The sequence below is a fragment of the Eleutherodactylus coqui genome, chromosome 7 (assembly GCF_035609145.1).
Source record: "Eleutherodactylus coqui strain aEleCoq1 chromosome 7, aEleCoq1.hap1, whole genome shotgun sequence".
NCBI classification, from domain to species: Eukaryota; Metazoa; Chordata; class Amphibia; order Anura; family Eleutherodactylidae; genus Eleutherodactylus; species Eleutherodactylus coqui.
Window position 1 is genome coordinate 114,065,807 of NC_089843.1, and position 20,393 is coordinate 114,086,199.

Consider the following 20,393-nt stretch of genomic DNA (forward strand, 5'->3'; position numbering starts at 1 on the left):
TCTTTCTAGAGAACAGATTTGTTAGTAACCAGGCTTTGTGTGCCTTTAGTTAACAGGCAAAGCCATGCTTCCAATCTCATGTTCTTAATTGATACATGTTTTGCCAATTAACTCCTAGAGATAAGGTTCACTTACTTTTTTTTTTCCTGCGCTGTGGATTTTCATTCAGCGTGCCCAATAAAAGACATGAATGGTACAATTTTGTGTGTTTTTACAGAGTAGTAGCATAGTATGTTAGGCTGAAAGAAGACAATGTCCATCTAGTTTAGCCTGTTTAGTTTGGTTAGATTGTATTTGTCTATAATTGTGACTTAGAAAATAATCAGATGGCATGTTATTAGTAATCAATAGAGATGAGCGAACACCAAAATGTTCGGGTGTTCGTTATTCGGAACGAACTTCCCGCGATGTTCGAGGGTTCGTTTCGAACAACGAACCCCATTGAAGTCAATGGGCGACCAGAACATTTTTGTATTTCGCCGATGCTCGCTAAGGTTTTCATGTGTGAAAATCTGGGCAATTCAAGAAAGTGATGGGAACAACACAGCAACGGATAGGGCAGGCGAGGGGCTACATGTTGGGCTGCATCTCAAGTTCACAGGTCCCACTATTAAGCCACAATACCGGCAAGAGTGGGCCCCCCCCCCTCCCAACAACTTTTACTTCTGAAAAGCCCTCATTAGCATGGCATACCTTTGCTAAGCACCACACTACCTCCAACAAAGCACAATCACCGCCTGCATGACACTCCACTGCCACTTCTACTGGGTTACATGCTGCCCAACCGCCCCCCCCTCCCTTCCACAGCGCACACCAAAGTGTCCCTGCGCAGCCTTCAGCTGCCCTCATGCCACACCACCCTCATGTCTATTTAGAAGTGCGTCTGCCATGACGAGGGACCGCAGGCACACACTGCACAGGGTTGGCACGGCTAGGCAGCGACCCTCTTTAAAAGGGGCGGGGCGATAGCCCACAATGCTGTACAGAAGCAATGAGAAATAGAATCCTGTGCCACCGCCATCAGGAGCTGCACACGTAGGCATAGCAATGGGGAACCATATGTGCCACACACTATTCATTCTGTCAAGGTGTCTGCATGCCCCAGTTAGACCGGGCTTTTTAATTCATAGACACAGGCAGGTACAACTCCCTATTGTGAAGTCCCTGTCGACCGACAGCATGGGTGGCTCCCTGGAACCCACCGGCGGTACACAAAAATATCCCATTGCATTGCCCAACACAGCTGAGGTAGTAATGTCGTGCGTAATACAGGTGGGCTTCGGCCCACACTGCATGCCCCAGTCTGACTGGGGTTCTTTAGAAGTGGACACATGTAGGTTACACTCCGTGTGCACCTACAGCATGGGTGGCTCCCTGGAACCCACCGGCGGTACACAAAAATATCCCATTGCATTGCTCAACACAGCTGAGGTAGTAATGTCGTGCTTAATGCAGGTGGGCTTCGGCCCACACTGCATGCCCCAGTCAGACTGGGGTTCTTTACAAGTGGAAACAGATGCATTCATAATTCCCTGTGGACCCACTGCCTGGGTGGGTGCCAGGAAGCCACCGGCGGTACATAGAAATATCCCATTGCATTGCCCAACACAGCTGAGGTAGTAATGTCGTGCGTAATACAGGTGGGCTTCGGCCCACACTGCATGCCCCAGTCTGACTGGGGTTCTTTAGAAGTGGACACAGGTAGGTTAAACTCCCTGTGGACCCACTGCCTGGGTGGGTGCCAGGAAGCCACCGGCGGTACATAGAAATATCCCATTGCATTGCCCAACACAGCTGAGGTAACGTCAGCTGGAATGCAGGTGGGCTAAAAATTAATTTGATTACACTGTAGGCGAGGGCCCACAAAAATTGCTGTATCAACAGTACTAATGTACATCCCAAAAATTGGCCATGGCCAGCCAAGAGGGCAGGTGAAACCCATTAATCGCTTTGGTTAATGTGGCTTAAGTGGTAACTAGGCCTGCAGGCAGCCCAGTGTAACGAAAAATTGGTTCAAGTTACAGTTCCAACGCTTTTAAGCGCATTGAAACTTATAAAAATTGTTCAGAAAAATTATTTGAGTGAGCCTTGTGGCCCTAAGAAAAATTGCCCATTCAGCGTGATTACGTGAGGTTTCAGGAGGAGGAGCAGGAGGAGGAGGAGGAATATTAGACACAGATTGATGAAGCAGAAATGTCCCCGTTTTGGATGGTGAGAGAGAACGTAGCTTCCATCCGCGGGTGCAGCCTACGTATTGCTTACGTATCGCTGCTGTCCGCTGGTGGAGAACAGAAGTCTGGGGAAATCCAGCCTTTGTTCATCTTGATGAGTGTTAGCCTGTCGGCACTGTCGGTTGACAAGCGGCTACGCTTATCTGTGATGATTCCCCCAGCCGCACTAAACACCCTTTCCGACAAGACGCTAGCCGCAGGACAAGCAAGTACCTCCAGGGCATACAGCGCTAGTTCAGGCCACGTGTCCAGCTTCGAAACCCAGTAGTTGTAGGGGGCAGAGGCGTCACCGAGGATGGTCGTGCGATCGGCTACGTACTCCCTCACCATCCTTTTACAGTGCTCCCGCCGACTCAGCCTTGACTGGGGAGCAGTGACACAGTCTTGGTGGGGAGCCATAAAGCTGGCCAGGCCCTTAAAGACTGTTGCACTGCCTGGGATGTACATGCTGCTTGATCTCCGCACCTCCCCTGCTACCTTGCCCTCGGTACTGCGCCTTCTGCCACTAGCGCTGTCGGCTGGGAATTTTACCATCAGCTTGTCCGCAAGGGTCCTGTGGTATAGCAACACTCTCGAACCCCTTTCCTCTTCGGGAATGAGAGTGGGCAGGTTCTCCATATAGCGTGGGTCGAGCAGTGTGTACACCCAGTAATCCGTTGTGGCCAGAATGCGTGCAACGCGAGGGTCACGAGAAAGGCATCCTAACATGAAGTCAGCCATGTGTGCCAGGGTACCAGTACACAACACATGGCTGTCTTCACTAGGAAGATCACTTTCAGGATCCTCCTCCTCCTCCTCCTCCTCAGGCCATACACGCTGAAAGGATGACAGGCAATCAGCCGGTGTACCGTCAGCAGCGGGCCAAGCTGTCTCTTCCCCCTCCTCCTCATCCTCCTCATGCTCCTCCTCCTCCTGTACGCGCTGAGAAATAGACAGGAGGGTGCCCTGACTATCCAGCGGCATACTGTCTTCCCCCGCCCCCGTTTCCGAGTGCAAAGCAGCTGCCTTTATGGTTTGCAGGGAATTTCTCAAGATGCATAGCAGAGGAATGGTGACGCTAATGATTGTAGCATCGCCGCTCACCACCTGGGTAGACTCCTCAAAATTACCAAGGACATGGCAGATGTCTGCCAACCAGGCCCACTTTTCTGAAAGGAATTGAGGAGGCTGACTCCCACTGCGCCGCCCATGTTGGAGTTGGTATTCGACTATAGCTCTACGTTGTTCATAGAGCCTGGCCAACATGTGGAGCATAGAGTTCCACCGTGTGGGCACGTCGCACAGCAGTCGGTGCACTGGCAGCTTAAAGTGATGTTGCAGGGTGCGCAGGGTGGCAGCGTCCGTGTGGGACTTGCGGAAATGTGCGCAGAGCCGGCGTGCCTTTACGAGCAGGTCTGACAAGCGTGGGTAGCTTTTCAGAAAGCGCTGAACCACCAAATTAAAGACGTGGGCCAGGCATGGCACGTGCGTGAGGCTGCCGAGCTGCAGAGCCGCCACCAGGTTACGGCCGTTGTCACACACGACCATGCCCGGTTGGAGGCTCAGCAGCGCAAGCCAGCGGTCGGTCTGCTGTGTCAGACCCTGCAGCAGTTCGTGGGCCATGTGCCTCTTATCGCCTAAGCTGAGTAGTTTCAGCACGGCCTGCTGACGCTTGCCCACCGCTGTGCTGCCACACCGCGCGACACCGACTGCTGGCGACATGCTGCTGCTAACACATCTTGATTGCGAGACAGAGGAGGAGGAGGAGGAGGAGGGTGGTTTAGTGGAGGAAGCATACACCTCCGCAGATACCACCACCGAGCTGGGGCCCGCAATTCTGGGGGTGGGTAGGACGTGAGCGGTCCCAGGATCTGACTCTGTCCCAGCCTCCACTAAATTCACCCAATGTGCCATCAGGGAGATGTAGTGGCCCTGCCCGCCTGTGCTTGTCCACGTGTCCGTTGTTAAGTGGACCGTGGCAGTAACCGCGTTGGTGAGGGCGCGTACAATGTTGCGGGAGACGTGATCGTGCAGGGCTGGGATGGCACATCGGGAAAAGTAGTGGCGACTGGGAACTGAGTAGCGCGGGGCCGCCGCCTCCATGATACTTTTGAAGGACTCCGTTTCCACAACCCTATACGGCAGCATCTCAAGGCTGATGAATTTTGCTATGCGGACGGTTAACGTTTGAGCGTGCGGGTGCGTGGCGGCGTACTTGCGCTTGCGCTCAAACAGTTGCGCAAGTGACGGCTGGACGGTGCGCTGAACTACGCTGCTGGATGGGGCCGAGGACAGCGGAGATGAGGGTGTGGGTGCAGGCCATGAGGCGGTAGTGCCTGTGTCCTGAGAGGGGGGTTGCATCTCAGTGGCAGGTTGGGGCACAGGGGGAGAGGCAGGGGTGCAAACCGGAGGCGCTGAACGGCCTTCGTCCCACCTTGTGGGGTGCTTGGCCATCATATGTCTGCGCATGGTGGTGGTGGTGAGGCTGTTGGTGTTGGCTCCCCGGCTGAGCTTTGCGCGACAAAGGTTGCACACCACTGTTCGTCGGTCGTCAGGCGTCTCTGTGAAAAACTGCCAGACCTTTGAGCACCTCGGCCTCTGCAGGGTGGCATGGCGCGAGGGGGCGCTTTGGGAAACAGTTGGTGGATTATTCGGTCTGGCCCTGCCTCTACCCCTGGCCACCGCACTGCCTCTTGCAACCTGCCCTGCTGATGCCCTTGACTCCCCCTCTGAAGACCTGTCCTCCTGAGTAAGCGTTGCACACCAGGTGGGGTCAGTCACCTCATCGTCCTGCTGCTCTTCCTCCGAATCCTCTGTGCGCTGCTCCCTTGGACTTACTGCCCTTACTACTACCTCACTGCAAGACAACTGTGTCTGATCGTCATCGTCCTCCTCACCCACAGAAAGTTGTTGAGACAGTTGGCGGAAGTCCCCAGCCTCTTCCCCCGGACCCCGGGAACTTTCGAATGGTTGGGCATCAGTGACGATAAACTCCTCTGGTGGGAGAGGAACCGCTGCTGCCCAATCTAAGCAGGGGCCCGAGAACAGTTCCTGGGAGTGTTCCCGCTCCTGAGCAGGTGTCATTGTAGTGGAGTGAGGAGGCTGGGAGGAAGGAGGAGCAGCAGGCAGAGGATTCGGATTTGCAGCAGTGGACGGCGCAGAACTGCGTGTTGACGATAGGTTGCTCGAAGCACTTTCTGCCATCCAGGACAGGACCTGCTCACACTGCTCATTTTCTAATAACCGTCTCCCGCGTGGACCCATTAATTGGGCGATGAATGTGGGGACGCCAGAAACGTGCCTCTCTCCTAATCGCGCAGCAGTCGGCTGCGACACACCTGGATCAGGAGCTCGGCCTGTGCCCACACCCTGACTTGGCCCTCCGCGTCCTCGGCCGCGTCCACGTCCTCTAGGCCTACCCCTACCCCTCAGCATGCTGTATTACCAGTGATTTGATTTCACAGGCAGGAAATAAATTGGCGCAAGACTGCAGCCAAATATAATTTTTTCCCTTTTTTGAAAACGAAAGGCCCCACTGCCTCTAGTGAATGAATAATCTAAGTTTAATAACTGTGCTGTGTCCCTGCTAATGTGTCACAGAACGTGAGGGTAGCAGAGTTATTAACTCTGGCAGAGCAGGTATTCTTTTTCCCAATTAAGGAAAGCAAATGGCGAAGCCAGGAGTAAAACGTAGCTGGGTGCGTCTGATTTTTAAACGTTGCACACGCAGCCGACACGTGTCCACCGCCCTTAGGACGGACAGAGGCAGGACAAATAGAATTATTTTCAGTTTTTTTCCACCAAAAGGCAGCACTGCGTATATTCAATGAATAATAACTGTGTTGTGGCCCTGCCTACACAATTCTTTCCCTGCAGTATCAATGGAGGGTGCAATGCTCTGCAGAGGCGATTTTGAGAAGAAAAAAAAAATGCAGCACAGCTAACAGCAGCCAGCACAGTACTGCACACGGTTAAATATGGCCTTAGAAAGGACCGTTGAGGTTCTTGAAGGCTACACTCACTCCTAACACTCTCCCTGCCTATGCAGCACTTCTGTCCCTAATGCCGGGTGCAACGCTCTGCAGAGACGATTTTGAGAAAAAAAAAAATTGCCACTGCTAACAGCAGCCAACACACAGCTATCAGTGGCCCTAATAAGGACCTTTGGGGGTCTTGAAGCCTACACTAACTACCAATTCTTTCCCTACAGCAGCTCCGGTACAAACAGCACTGTCCCTCATCTAACTCACCAGGCATCTGAGGCGAGCCGCGGGAGGGGCCGACTTTTATATTCGGCGGACACCTGATCTCGCCAGCCACTCACAGCAGGGGGGTGGTATAGGGCTGGAACAACACAGGGGGAAGTTGTAATGCCTTCCCTGTCTTTCAATTGGCCAGAAAAGCGCGCCAACGTCTCAGGGAAGGAAGTGAAAGTAACCAGAACACCGCATGGTGTTCGTTACGAATAACGAACATCCCGAACACCCTAATATTCGCACGAATATCAAGCTCGGACGAACACGTTCGCTCATCTCTAGTAATCAATACAAAAATACAAGTAATTTCGTAGAGTTCCCTTATATGTTCTTGCAAATGTAAAAACTTTCTAAAAAAAAAAAAAATTACAGTTGGACAAATTTTCATCCTTAGGCCTCAGTCAGACGGGCGTTTTTTCGCGCGTTTTGCGCATCGCATGTCGGATGCGCATGCGCAAATCGCGTGACCGGAGGCGAAAAATCGCGGAAAAAATCTGCACCTACCCGCGTTTATCGTCGCTGCAAAACGCCTGTCTGACCCGAGAAAAATCGCCGTGCGCATGAAAATGCGCATGAAACTTCGTCTGACCGGCGAAAAAAATGATTTTGGTGCGCACATAAAACGGCGAACGCAGATAGGCGCGATTTGCGAATCGTCGTGTCCTATAATTTTTCGCAAAAGCGGATATGTGACCGATATCATAGCAAACTATTGGTTCTATATATGCGCGAAACGCATGCGCATGCGCAAAACGCGCGAAAAAACGCCCGTCTGACTGAGGCCTTAGCGTAGTTTCTTATGTAACATAAAACATCTCTGATGCTCAAAAAAGGATTCTGACTTGAGTCCATCAGTTATGTACAGAAAACCTCTCTTCTTTTTAGCCCTAAATAATGGACATTCCTGTACGGCCTTAGGCATTGTAAACAGCAGTATTGCTTTGAGCTGACCAGAAACATAATATGCTGCCCATGAATGTGTTTGGGGCCATATTTTATCTAACATGCCTCCAATTTCATACCGAGGCATTCAAAGGATTATAAAATTGGATTCATACAAGATATAGTGGTATGCCTTATTGAATGCCATAGAATAGAGTTTGCTACAGCAGCACATTGCTGTACAACTTATGCACCCGGCTCTGCCATATATATGAACCCTAAAGACCTGACAGAAGAAGTTTATCATGGCTTACTGACTGCCACTGCTCCAGAGATTTTTTTCCTTTCATATACAACTCTCCTACCTTGAACAATATCCATCTTCATTGAGTGAACTCGCCAGACATCTGCAGGATGAATAGAGAAATACCAGCTGATGTGTATCAGACATTAGATGGAAGAATGCAGCGGAGAGTATCCAATGTCATTAGGGCCAAAGAAGGCCCTACTAAGTATTGGCATATGGAAATGCTACTTTTAATTCTTGCTCAGGTGTCAATTACTTTCGGTAGGATACTGTAAGTTGGTAGTCCAGATAAGGTGCTTTCTTCATAGGTCAGATATGTAAAACATGTATATAAATTTCCTGCCTTTTAGTAAATGTTACCCAATCTAAAACATACATTTTTGATTAATTTTAATGACAGGTGGTGATTCAGAAACATCAGGAGATTTTGGAAGTGGAGACTTTCATGACTGGTCTGATGACGAGGATGACGAAGAAATGATGAATGATGAAGATGACATTGATGATGACGATGAAGATGAAGGGGGAGATGATGAGGATGAAGAAGAAGATGAGGATGGATATATTTGACATAACATAAAACAAATTCATTCTATTTTTCATGTCTACGAGAAAAGACATCACTTAGGAAATACCTTTTGCTCATGCCACCGCCAAGATAAAAGGATTTGAAAATAAAAGAGAAATAAACAACAGAAAACATGTATATTTTGTATGACCATACCAAGTAAGGCTGGAGTCATAGACTTTTGTTTCATTTCTGTGCGTTTGAGCTTTTATATGCTTTTAACAAGAAGACAACACATTGGAAGTGTAACCTGAAGAAAGGCAACTCATACCCATTCAACAATTTAGGAAAATATAGTTTAAGCGTAAAGGACACTGGTTATGACTTGGACTTTTATGGGTTCTCTAGATAGAAACTGAAATATACCAGTTCGGTGTAGAAGTAAACCTGACAGTAAAAAAAATTCCATATTTTTGTTTACATCTTTCCTCAACTTATGCAGAAATGTGATTGTTTAATCAGCATTTAGATTTGCTATTTTACTTTCCCTTATTTTAGAAGCATTGTATGGATTTTGTTAGTCAATCAGCATGATAATACATATGCTATAGGTAACACAAATATTCCGAGAGTGTTAATTGAACCACATAATCAGCATTGCTCTGCCCCGAAGGCAACATAGGAAGGACGTCGAATTGTGATGGTTGAGATTTAGACGGAAAGACTACTACAGAATTCCACTATATATGTATTTTATTATCCTGTGGTTAAGGAATACATATATGAATTGATGCAAACATTTTTGTACAAACCAAATGTAAGAAACGTAAGTTACTATACTTCATATATTCTTGAAATATGTTCTCATGTTCCAATATTAAATACTATACAAGAGTTACAAAACCAATTTGTTTATGGTGTTAGATCAGGCTACAACATCTTGTAGCTTTTCTATTCTTCTTCTTATACAAATCCCTGTAGTAGAATTGGCAGTCCCACAACTAATACAAGTTAAAGCTGACTTGATCGAATCAGTTTCCTTAATGTAGTCAAATAGAGTGTATTTTTTATATAATCATATATAACACATATTCTTTCAATTAGCAAGCGGATGCAAATATATATACACCAACATAGTTGCTAAAGGCAGTTGAGGGGGTCTGTCTACAATGCTCAGGAACAGTGTGCCTTGCAACTCATTCCAAAATATATATATTTTTCAGTAAGCGCATTCATCCCTTTAATTTGTATCTAAGACCAAACGGATTTCACTTGGGAAATTAGGTTGCTTAACACTGTAATATATGCTGAACAGCTAACCTATAGTACATTCTTCACTATCGCCAAATCTACTGTATTACTTGATTTTCTTTATATCCAACACAAATCTCTTTGTAATGTTAGTGTTTAAATTAAAAAATAAAAATTAATTTTTTTTTTGTGATTAGGATGGTCAATCAAAATTCTTCCCCCAGAAACATTTACTTTATATCATTAATTACTCTCGTACAGATATGAATGACCTATAAGCCCCATGAGCACAGTAAGGATGTATGCAAGGAGCTTGTGTGGCAGTATATGGTGCCCCTACAGCTATGGATACTATTTTCCCATAGGATCAATGCTTCTAGGGGAGAATATCTCCATTATAAACCATCGAATGGTACAAAGCAACATTTTTTTCTTTCCAGATTTGTTACAATTCTGCGAGGGAAAAAAAAACTTCTGTATGGCTTCATATGAAATTGGAGCTTTTTTATTGCTGTGTGCACGTGGCCTAAAACTTGCCAAGTTTGTTGGTCAAATCTGGCCAAAGAGACTGATTAGACAAATAGTGAAACTGTATTTGACTTCTTTAGATTTCATCCTTTCGAATTTACGGAAAAAAAGCATTATGTGGGGTGCCTTGCACAGGGACTATAGAGAGACTATTATTAGGCATGAGCTAAACAAACACTATTTACCATAGAGCTGCTGGGAAGCAGGTGTGTGCCCCTTTTTATTGTTATGTAGCTACCATGTGAAATGGATAATGCTTATGATTACTGTGTATGTTTGCATTTAATCCTTAAGAGTATAAAGCTTACTTTAATCACTATATTTATGTTGGCATGTTGTTTCATTGTGAAGAACTTATAAAACTCCACTACCTTCTTGTATACAGTAATATATCCACAATAACCTAGGAACAACTGTGTATTTCAGCACGGTTGGGCTGTTACTTTCAAAGTCGATCCCCTGGAAATGTTTATTTTCATTTTTGCATTATTGCAACAAAAAGAGTTACTTTGGATTAAAAAGTATTCTTGACTAAATTTAATGTTTATCTTATGTATAATTGAGAAAATGCTTTTTCTTTTATACAGTTTATGTATAGTTTGCAAAATAAAGACTCTTGTAACCAACTCTGGCTGTTTCTTGTAGATTTTAATGTGTTCTCTGTTCTTGGTAAAGTGTTATCCCAACTGGGAGAGTGTGATCGGGATTGATTTTTTTCCTTTTTTTTACTCCTAAAGCAAAGTTCACAATTCATTAAGGTAGGTTATTGTGTGACATATTTATGAAGAGTAGAATCAGGATACAGCAGTCAAAAAATATACTGCATAAGAAAATTTTCATGTTGTTGCATGAGATTAAAGGGGTTGTCCCGCGCCGAAACGGGGTTTTTTTTTTTCAACCCCCCCCCCCCCCCCCCCCCGTTCGGCGCGAGACAACCCCGATGCAGGGGTTAAAAAAGAACACCGGAGAGTGCTTACCTGAATCCCCGCGCTCCGGTGACTTCTTACTTACCTGCTGAAGATGGCCGCCGGGATATTCTCTCTCCGTGGACCGCAGGGCTTCTGTGCGGTCCATTGCCGATTCCAGCCTCCTGATTGGCTGGAATCGGCACGTGACGGGGCGGAGCTACACGGAGCTACACGGAGCCCCATTGAGAACAGAAGAAGACCCGGACTGCGCAAGCGCGTCTAATTTGGCCATTAGACGCCGAAAATTAGGCGGGCTCCATGGAAACGAGGACGCTAGCAACGGAGCAGGTAAGTGAAAAACTTCTTATAACTTCTGTATGGCTCATAATTAATGCACAATGTACATTACAAAGTGCATTAATATGGCCATACAGAAGTGTATAGACCCACTTGCTGCCGCGGGACAACCCCTGTAAGGCCTCCTTCATATGGGCGACACGGCATCGCCGTGAGAAAATCGCAGTGATATCGCATCACTGCACCGTGCAATATCACTGCATCTTCTTGCAGCAATAGTGCGATTTTGTAGCGCTACAAAGTCGTGCGACTTTGTAGCATCACATGCAAGGATTTTCGGAGGGGAGGTTTGAATTATAAGCCCTAGCCCCCGAAAATAAGCTGTAACTGAAGAAAAAAAAAAGTATTCATCACCTCTCCCGCACTGTCTGGGGCACTGCAGTAGCTTCTCCCCGGGTCCCAGGACTGATCATCTACTTCATCTTCTGGCCAGGGATTGAAAAATCCCTGGCTGCTGGAAGTGCTGACTGTGATTGGATGACGCTTAGCCAATCACAGCCAGTGCTCGATGAATGGCTGTGATTGGTTTAATCACTGACATTCACTGAGCACTTGCTGTGATTGGCTAAGCGTCAGCCAATCACAGTCAGCACTTCCAGAAGGTGAGGATCTTTAAATCCCCAGCCAGAAGATGAAGAGAAGCAGTGCTGGGACCCGGGGAGAAGCTTCAGCGGTGGCAGAGAGCGCTTCTAAGGCGATTTATGTTTTTTTTTATTTTTTCCTGCAGCCAGGGCTTAGATTATAGCTTTTACAGTAGGATTTCCTAATGTCAAAGTTGCATCGCAGCACTCAATTTCGTGCTATGTGATGCAACAGGGAGGAAGGATCCATAGGGAAACATGGGCTACAAAACCTTGCATGTCACGGGCATATCACCAGACCCGCGAAGTTTTTGTGTTGGGTTGTCACATGCTACAAAACATTGCATGTGTGAAGAAAAACCCATAGGAAAGCATGGGCTTCTCATACATGTGATTTGTAGCATTGAAGCAACGTGACAAAATTGCGCGACTTTGTCGCCCGTGTGAAGGAGGCCTAAAGAGGAACAAAAAAAGAAATGAAAGATAAGCTCAATGAATTGTTAAAAAGAAAACAGGATGAAAGAGCAGCAATAAAGGGGTTATCCAGGCCTTAAAATTGATGACCTACCCTCAGGATAGGGCATCGGTATCTATTCGGTTGGGGTTCACCGTTAAGGATCCCTGCGGATTAGCCATCCCATTGAAGTGCATGGGAGAAGCTTGTAGTACTCAGAATGGCAGCTATAAATAATACAATATCCTGAGTATGAACATTATCATGCTCAGATGTAATAACATTGAAGAGGCTGTGGCACTTACAGAAGCACTGTGACTTCATTCGACCTAATCGGCAGGGATCCCGAGTGGCAGACCCCCACCGATCAGGTATATATGGTCTATCCTAAAGATAGGCCATCAATTTTTAAATGCTGGATAACCTCTTTAATGGTATGCATCTTGAGCTTTCATACAAGACTGAACAGGGTGTTACAGATGGCTTGGAATCCAAGGTTTGAGACCATTACAAACTTTACTTTAATTTTATAGCAGTATTGTAAGACATTAACTTACTTGGAGTTGTACAAACATTATGTTGGTATTCCTTTATTAATGTGTGTGCATTGTGTGTCATTACTAGTAAATATACAGTATAATGTGTGGCATTGTGTGTCATTACTAGTAAATATACAGAATAATGTGTGGCATTGTACAGTATATTATTGTTTTTGCATTGCATAGCATTACAGAAAAAGAAACCACACTATGCACCACTAGAAATGAGCGAGCGTACTCGGATAAGCACTACTCGCTCGAGTAATTGGCTTTATCCGAGTATCGCTGTGCTCGGGGCTAAAGATCCGGGTGCTGGCACGGAGCGGGGAGCTGCAGGGGAGAGCGGGGAGGAACAGAGGTAAGATCTTTCTCTCCCCCTCTCCCGCCCGCTCTCCCCTGCTCCCCGCTGCGACTCACCTGTCAGCCGCAGCGGCACCCGAATCTTTAGCCCCGAGCACAGCGATACTCGGATAAAGCCAATTACTCGAGCGAGTAGTGCTTATCCGAGTACGCTCGCTCATCTCTATGCACCACCCAACATAAACCCATCCTCAAAATGTTAACCTTTAGAAAAATAGCACTAAAGCTTTAATTGGGGAAACTGCAGAATATTAGGCCCAACTCATGTTTGATCCACGTGTTTTGTCCAACTTTCCACTGTGCATATTTCTGTTAAATATATGTTTTTGCATTTTCCAATGATGCTGATGAATGAATAGCATACATGTACTTAAAGAGGAGCAGTCAGCTCTCTTTATATATCAAGCTAAGTAAATGTATTCTTCATGAGATAGCTATTCTTTTCTTAGAACAGTAGAGTACGTTTTATCTTTCCTCTATTATTCCTCCTAGAAAGTTCTGAATACATTGACATGTGGGTGTTTACAGTTGAGAGTGTGTCTTTAAACATTATGACACTGTTCAAGCAGTGCTGTCTGTGTAAGGATACGCCCCTCTGACAAGGGCAATGTGATCACTCAGTTGTATTCAGGAATAACAGCATAGGAACTCCCCAATGTAGAGTTGTAAGAAAAAAAGCTCTAGAATTGCTATTTCATGGGGGGTTTGAGTTTTTACTGAATCAGGAGAACAGACAGGTTCTCTTTGATTGCTGCTTTGACTGGGAATAATATAAACTAAATTGTGGACCGGATATATGTACAATATTATATAATGCTGTTCTACTAAGCTCATGTCTCATTTTAAAATGTACCAAGTATTCAGACATGCATTGTGATGCTATGAAAAAAAAATTCTAACATAGTAACAGAATATGTTACTAAAAAGACGTATGTCCATCCAGTTCAGCCCATTTTCTCGCCAATGTTGATCCAGAGGAAATCATAATAAAACCCCAATGAGGTAGAAGCCAATTTCCCCATTTAAGGGAAAAAATTCCTTCCTGACTCCCATCTGGCAATCAGAATAATCCCTGATGCTTCTGAAGTAATTTGTAATTATAACAGATAATCTTGTAATGCTCAAGACGGGCGTCCATTTCCCTCTTAAACTCTTTTATCGAATTCACCATCACCACACCCTCAGACAAAGAGTACCATAGTCTCACTGCTCTTACAATAAAGAACCCCCTACTATGTTGGTGTAGAAAATTTCTTTCCTCTAGATCAATGGTTCCCAAAGTGGTCTATATGGACCCCCAGGGGACAATTTTAACTTGCTGAGGGTCCATGTCAGTAAGAAAAAGTTTGGGGGTGCATGAGATGTAAATGGGGGTCCACTTGAGTGGATCCTATAAAGGCAGGTCATCTCCAACATTTAGGGGTTCTGTAAATGACATAATACACCTTACACAGATTTCTTGCAAGAAAGTTTTTGATAGAATGTTAAGACAGCAGAAATGCTGTCGCTCATGAACTGCAGGTTGCGGGTTCAATCCCCGTGTGGTTCAGGTAGTCGACTCAAGGTTGACTCATCCTTCCGAGGTTGGCAAAATGAGTACCCAGCTTGCTGGGGGGTGAAAAACATGACTGGGGAAGGCAATGGAAAATGACCCCAAAAACAGTCTGCCAAGAAAACGTCACGATGTGACATCACCCTAGGAGTTAGTCATGACTCCATGCTTGCACCAGGGGACTTTACCTTTACCTCACTAATTTGAAGCCAAATATTGAAAATTGCTATCCGAGCATCGGGCTCATCTGTCCCATTAACAGTAATATTTGTGTATTAAATTTATGTAAGAATTTTACTAGGTTCCTATTTTGTTTCGCTCTAAATACATATAATTACTTGCATTTTTTGTCTTTTCAATCTGAATAAAAATTGCACGTTTTGTTTTTTTTTACAATTGTCCACTCTATTAAAAAAAAACCCTATTTAAGTGTGCAGCACTGTGTCAGCTGGGAAAAACACATTTGACTTTAATAAGTTAAGAAAAATTCATTATTAGGCTTCCAGATTCCACAGCGAATACCACCCATAACATGCTATTCAAAAATGCTTTTTCCTGCACACGAGTGGAAATCAATTGCGATTTTCCGCCCTGCGGAGGAAAAATCGCAGCATGTTCTATTTTTAAGCGGATTCCATGTGGACTGCTTCCATTGAAGTTAATGGAAGACGTCTGACCTGTGGCCCTTCCACAATTGACATTGAAAGCAGTAGTTTAAAAAAATCTGTACTGCGCATGGCCGATGGTGAGCCATGCGGACCTTCCGCAGTACAGAAAAGGAGAAGAAATGACAGGTACGCATGGGTACTGGCTGGACAAAGGCTCAGATTCCAAAGATAACTCCCGCATGCAGAATCTGACCTGGTCATGTGCAGCCGGCCTTGGGCAGACAGGGGGTCTACGGAAAACGAAAAAAATCGGCAAGTTGTCTGCAGGGCAAAAACATTTGGGAACCTCAGCTCTAGATTTAGAGGATGCCCCCTCCTTACAGACTGTGAAGAGATGAATCAGGATACAGTACTGTAACAGTCAAAAAATGTACTGCATAAGAAAAGAGATTAAAGAGGAGCAAAGAAAGAAATGAAAAATAAACTAAAGTTCAATGAATTGTTAAAAAAAAAATCAAAGAGTTGCAATAAGGGAGTTATCCCTTGAAATTGATGACCTACCCTCAGGATCGGCCATCGATATCTGTTCGGTTAGGGTTCGACATTACAGATCAGCAGTCACAGTCACAGTCCTGGGTATAAATAGATTGTTGGAGAGATCTCTGTGTTGTCCACTGATAAATTTATATATAATTATTATGACGGCCCTCAGCTATCTTTTTTCTAAACTAAACAACCCCAATTTTGATAACCTCTCTGGGTATTGTAGTCCGCCCATTGAATTTTTTACTTTAGTTGCCCGCCTTTGTATCCGCTCAAGCTCTGATATGTCTATCTTGGGTACGATACACAAAGCTGTGCACAATATGCCATGTGTGCTCTGACTAGTGACTTGTAAAGAGGAAGAACAATGTTTTCCTCATGTGCCCCTAGACTTCTTTTGATGCACCCCATGATCCTATATGCCTTAGCAGCAGCTGCCTGACACTGGTTGCTCCAGTTAAGCTGCTGGTTAATTAAAATCCCCAAGCCCTTTTCCATGTCAGTGTTACCCAGTGGTTTCCTGTTTAGGGTTTAATGGTGACATTATTTCCCCTGCCCATGTGCATAACTTTACATTTATCAGTGTTACACCTCATTTGCCACTTTTCTGCCCAAACCCTAACTTATCCTGATCCTCTTACAACGGCCTTGCATTCTCTCTTGTGTTAATTTCTCTACATAGTTTTGTATTCTTTGCCAATATTGATATTTTACTGTGCAATCCTTCTACCGGGTCATTAATAAATATATTAAAAAGAATAGGGCCCAATACTGCCCCCCTGTGGTGCCCCACTAGTCACGGTAACTCAATCAGAGTATGTACCAGTTATAACCACCCTCTGCTTTCTATCATTGAGCCAGTTACTTCCACACATTCTCACCCAGACCAAGCATTCTCATTTTAAATACCAACCTTTTATATGGCACAGTATCAAACGCTTTGGAAAAGTTCAGATACACAAGATCCAATGACTCTTCCTGGTCCAGTCTAGAACTTACCTCCTCATATAAGAGTATATTGATCACAGCACGATGACAATACTCTTCATTTCTACATGCAGATGTAGCAGTTTAACTTGAAAGTGATGTTGTCCTTTGGCAAATTATCTTATCTTAAATCATTAAAAAAAACTACTGTTACCTTATTTTAACACAACACAAATCAGCAAAAAGCTAATAAAAGGGTAATCAAGCTGCGGTACAGAACTTTGTCTTAATACACTGAAGGTAACTTTACAGGAGGCAATTATTGTTCAAAAAAATCAATTGAAACAGCAATTTTTGGTGATATTTAGCCCATGTACATACAGCCACTGATAGGACACTGAGCAAGAAATCACTCAGTAGTCACTAGTCGCTTTGTTTTGGCTCACTAAAATGAAGTAACTAGCGAATGACTTCTCATTCAGCGTAAACAGGAGTTGCTCAATCAGTGAATGACTTCCTGTTCACTGTGAGTGGAGGTGGGCGGCCAGAAGAGCCTCCACTCACTAAATGACTATTGCTCCTGTGTGAAAGCATAAGAGCAGTAGTCATCGGAACAACTTTTGTGTTATTATGCGCCTGACAGTTGTCCTTGTCTAAAAGTTACTTTTTGTCTTAAGTATCTGTATAAACCATAAAAATGAACTACCTTTCACAATTTAGAATATTTCATGAAGATAGTTTCGTACATGTCAATTCACGTTTCCCCAGTGAAAGCAATGATTGCCAGTGGTTCCAGAAGCCATATATATGGTCATCTATTGATCCCCGATGCAGCCATCTCTGGAGAAGGCATTGTCATGTCTGATGCCTCGATAGCTAAAAATCATGCAGATGTCATTAAACACTATTTTTTCAACAAAACTAAAACATAAAATATCACATTCAAAACTGAAAATATTTAATACCTGTTTACATATTCAATGAAAGATGAAAATGTTCTATTTGATTAATACAATGGACATGATAGCTATATTGTAAGGAAGTGATAATTATTTTCTCTCAGTTCTGTCTAGTGCTATGGCAACAATGGTTAATATTCCATTTTACAGTTTTTGACTCATTTGTATTGCACTCATCTTTACAATTCTGTTTAAGATAGAAGATACTTCAGAAAGAAATTGCTAGACTCCTGCAGATTTCATGACAGCAGTTGAACTTCTCATTCATCACAGTTCCCAGGTAACATGTGCAACCCATCTGCTCCAGGGTCACTCTCTCTACATTCAGACTTGATGGTATGTGATTTTGCCCTTGGAGAAATGTAATGACCTTTTCCTCAAAATAGACTTTTTATTTCCCATTGTGTTTTCTTAAGTAAAATTGAAAAATACCATCTGAGAGCTTTATTTTATCTTACAATACATGTCATATTTTCTAATCCTTTCTAGCGTGTCCTTACAAAAGTTATTTAAACAACCTCAATGTGGCAAGATATAAAAGATGGCAAATTACAAAGTATAAAGTATGAGTAAAAATATATTTAAGTATATTTGTATATGAGCCATTTATTTTCACCTATTAATATTAAATATTGGTTACCACTTTCCATAAAATGTACTGAAAGGACAATTTATTTAAGTATCCTTTTAAAGGTAAAAATGTGCAGTTCAGTATTTACCTAAATTGATATGAATATACCGAAATATCTAGTGGATCATTATTTTAAATTTAGAATCTCAGACTATTTTTACCTTTATTTATTCTACTCTATATGTTGTTCTTGTGATCATACATATGCATATAAATCATTAAATTGTTCCTCCATCCAACATTGAAAATGCAGTGGTTTGCATATGAGCAAATTGTATAGAATATTTGACACAGAAGACAGCAATGATAATATAAAAACACTTGGAAAATTGGAAGTTTAGGCCGAGAAGTGTCAAGTTTATATAGATACCGTATAATAACGCTTTAATATGGCAGTATCTGGGTCAGTACTTTGCACTAATATATGTAAGCCAGGAGTTGGTCTAAAATACGGAGGAGGTGCAAACTTTTCCATTGTACTTCCATTATGTAGGTCCCACTCCTCTTTTTAAATTACAAATACAAATTCAAAATATTGCCGTATGAAAGTAAGCATATGCAAGAGAGAACAAGTATCTTCATTTCCATATCAGAATTTCCGATATACTTACAATGAAGATAATAGTTATTTGCTTGTCGCCAAAATATATTTAAAGTTCTCCCACCACGTATCTCAACAGAAACAATTTTTTATTTGTACTAGGTAAAGGAGCAAGGCCTTCCAGTCACACAGAGAGTTACCCATTTACTAAACATCATCTTCAACCTGATGTTGTGTTTATTTTGGTGAGATCTAGTATAATAATTAGTAGTGTATTCTTCAGCTGCATTGGGGAATACATTGCATACCATTTCCCCTCCCAAAATAATACAGGGTCTTATATACATTTTTTGCTCCAAAAGATTATTCCTTTTTAACATGTACAGCTGCCTGGACACTATTTAAATTGACTTATTTTTATTAACTGTAACTAGGGCTTATTTTTGGAGTAGGGCTTATATTTTGGGCATCCTCAAAAAGCATGCTAGAGCTTATTTTTGGGTAGGTCTTATTTTCAGGGAAACAGGGTATAACCTTCATACCACTCAACCAGTCTTCATATATTGTTTTATGTGTTGTGCACATTGTTTTAAAATGTTATCTTTGAATAATATTATACCAACAGAACACTGACTCAGGCCGAATGGGACCCCCATGTGCCTGTCTTGTTTTCTTCTCTCTGCTCTGCATATGTGCCAGCTGGCACACTGCCGTACATGCGCAGTGCAGGGAGTTGCGCCGGCGATGAGACGGATCCGCCGTGACTCGCTGCGGGATAGACGGCTTCCATTGACTGTGATGGAAGCCGTCCATGCGAGGCTCGCACTAGTATAGGACATGCTGCGATTTTTCCCCCGCGAGCTGAAAATCACAGTTGATTTCTGCACATGAGCATGGAAAAGCATTTTGCTTAGCATATACTATGGGCAGTATTTGCTGCGGGCTCTGGATCCTGCAGTGCAAATACACCGTGTGCATTGGGCCTCACATGGACCATATAATAATGTTATAAAATAATGTCTATATAAAACTAAAGTAATACCACAATATAGTAATAAATACTGCTATACAATGCTCAAAAAAGTAAAATACAACATGTATGTAATTACTCCAAAAGGCTAACAATTATCAAAGATAGTCCTCAAATTATACCAATATATAGTACCCAAAAATACAGTAAGCCTAAAAGTGATAAAATTCCCAAATATTTCATAGTGCACAGTGCCAAAAAATTCTTCCACATAGTGTTGAAACAAAACCCCTACATGCAACCCAAATAATAAAAAATGTATGCACAATATGCAGTTGATTTCAATAGTTTTGTTCGCATTAGCCTATTTTTTTGTGTGCATTAGCCTATTTATTTGCACAAAAAAGATACGCAGCATGCTCTATTTTCCTGCACATTTGCACAGGGAAAGAGCGCATATTGAACTAATTATAATAATTGCCCATTTCAATGATTGGGAGGAATTCTTCTTTGGGTTTCCA

The 20,393-nt window shown here is 43.6% G+C and overlaps 1 protein-coding gene across 2 annotated transcripts in view; it reads left to right on the forward strand.

Moving 5' to 3' along the window:
- The window catches only part of SPOCK3 (SPARC (osteonectin), cwcv and kazal like domains proteoglycan 3), a 291,286-nt gene extending 280,718 nt beyond the window's left edge, over positions 1–10,568 (forward strand). For both annotated transcript variants that reach the window (XM_066573557.1, XM_066573558.1), the window contains exon 11: positions 8,056–10,568. In XM_066573557.1, coding sequence (XP_066429654.1) covers positions 8,056–8,225 — 170 coding nt within the window. In that variant the 3' untranslated portion in view covers positions 8,226–10,568. The remainder of the gene's footprint in view (positions 1–8,055) is intronic.
- Positions 10,569–20,393: the final 9,825 nt, after the last annotated feature.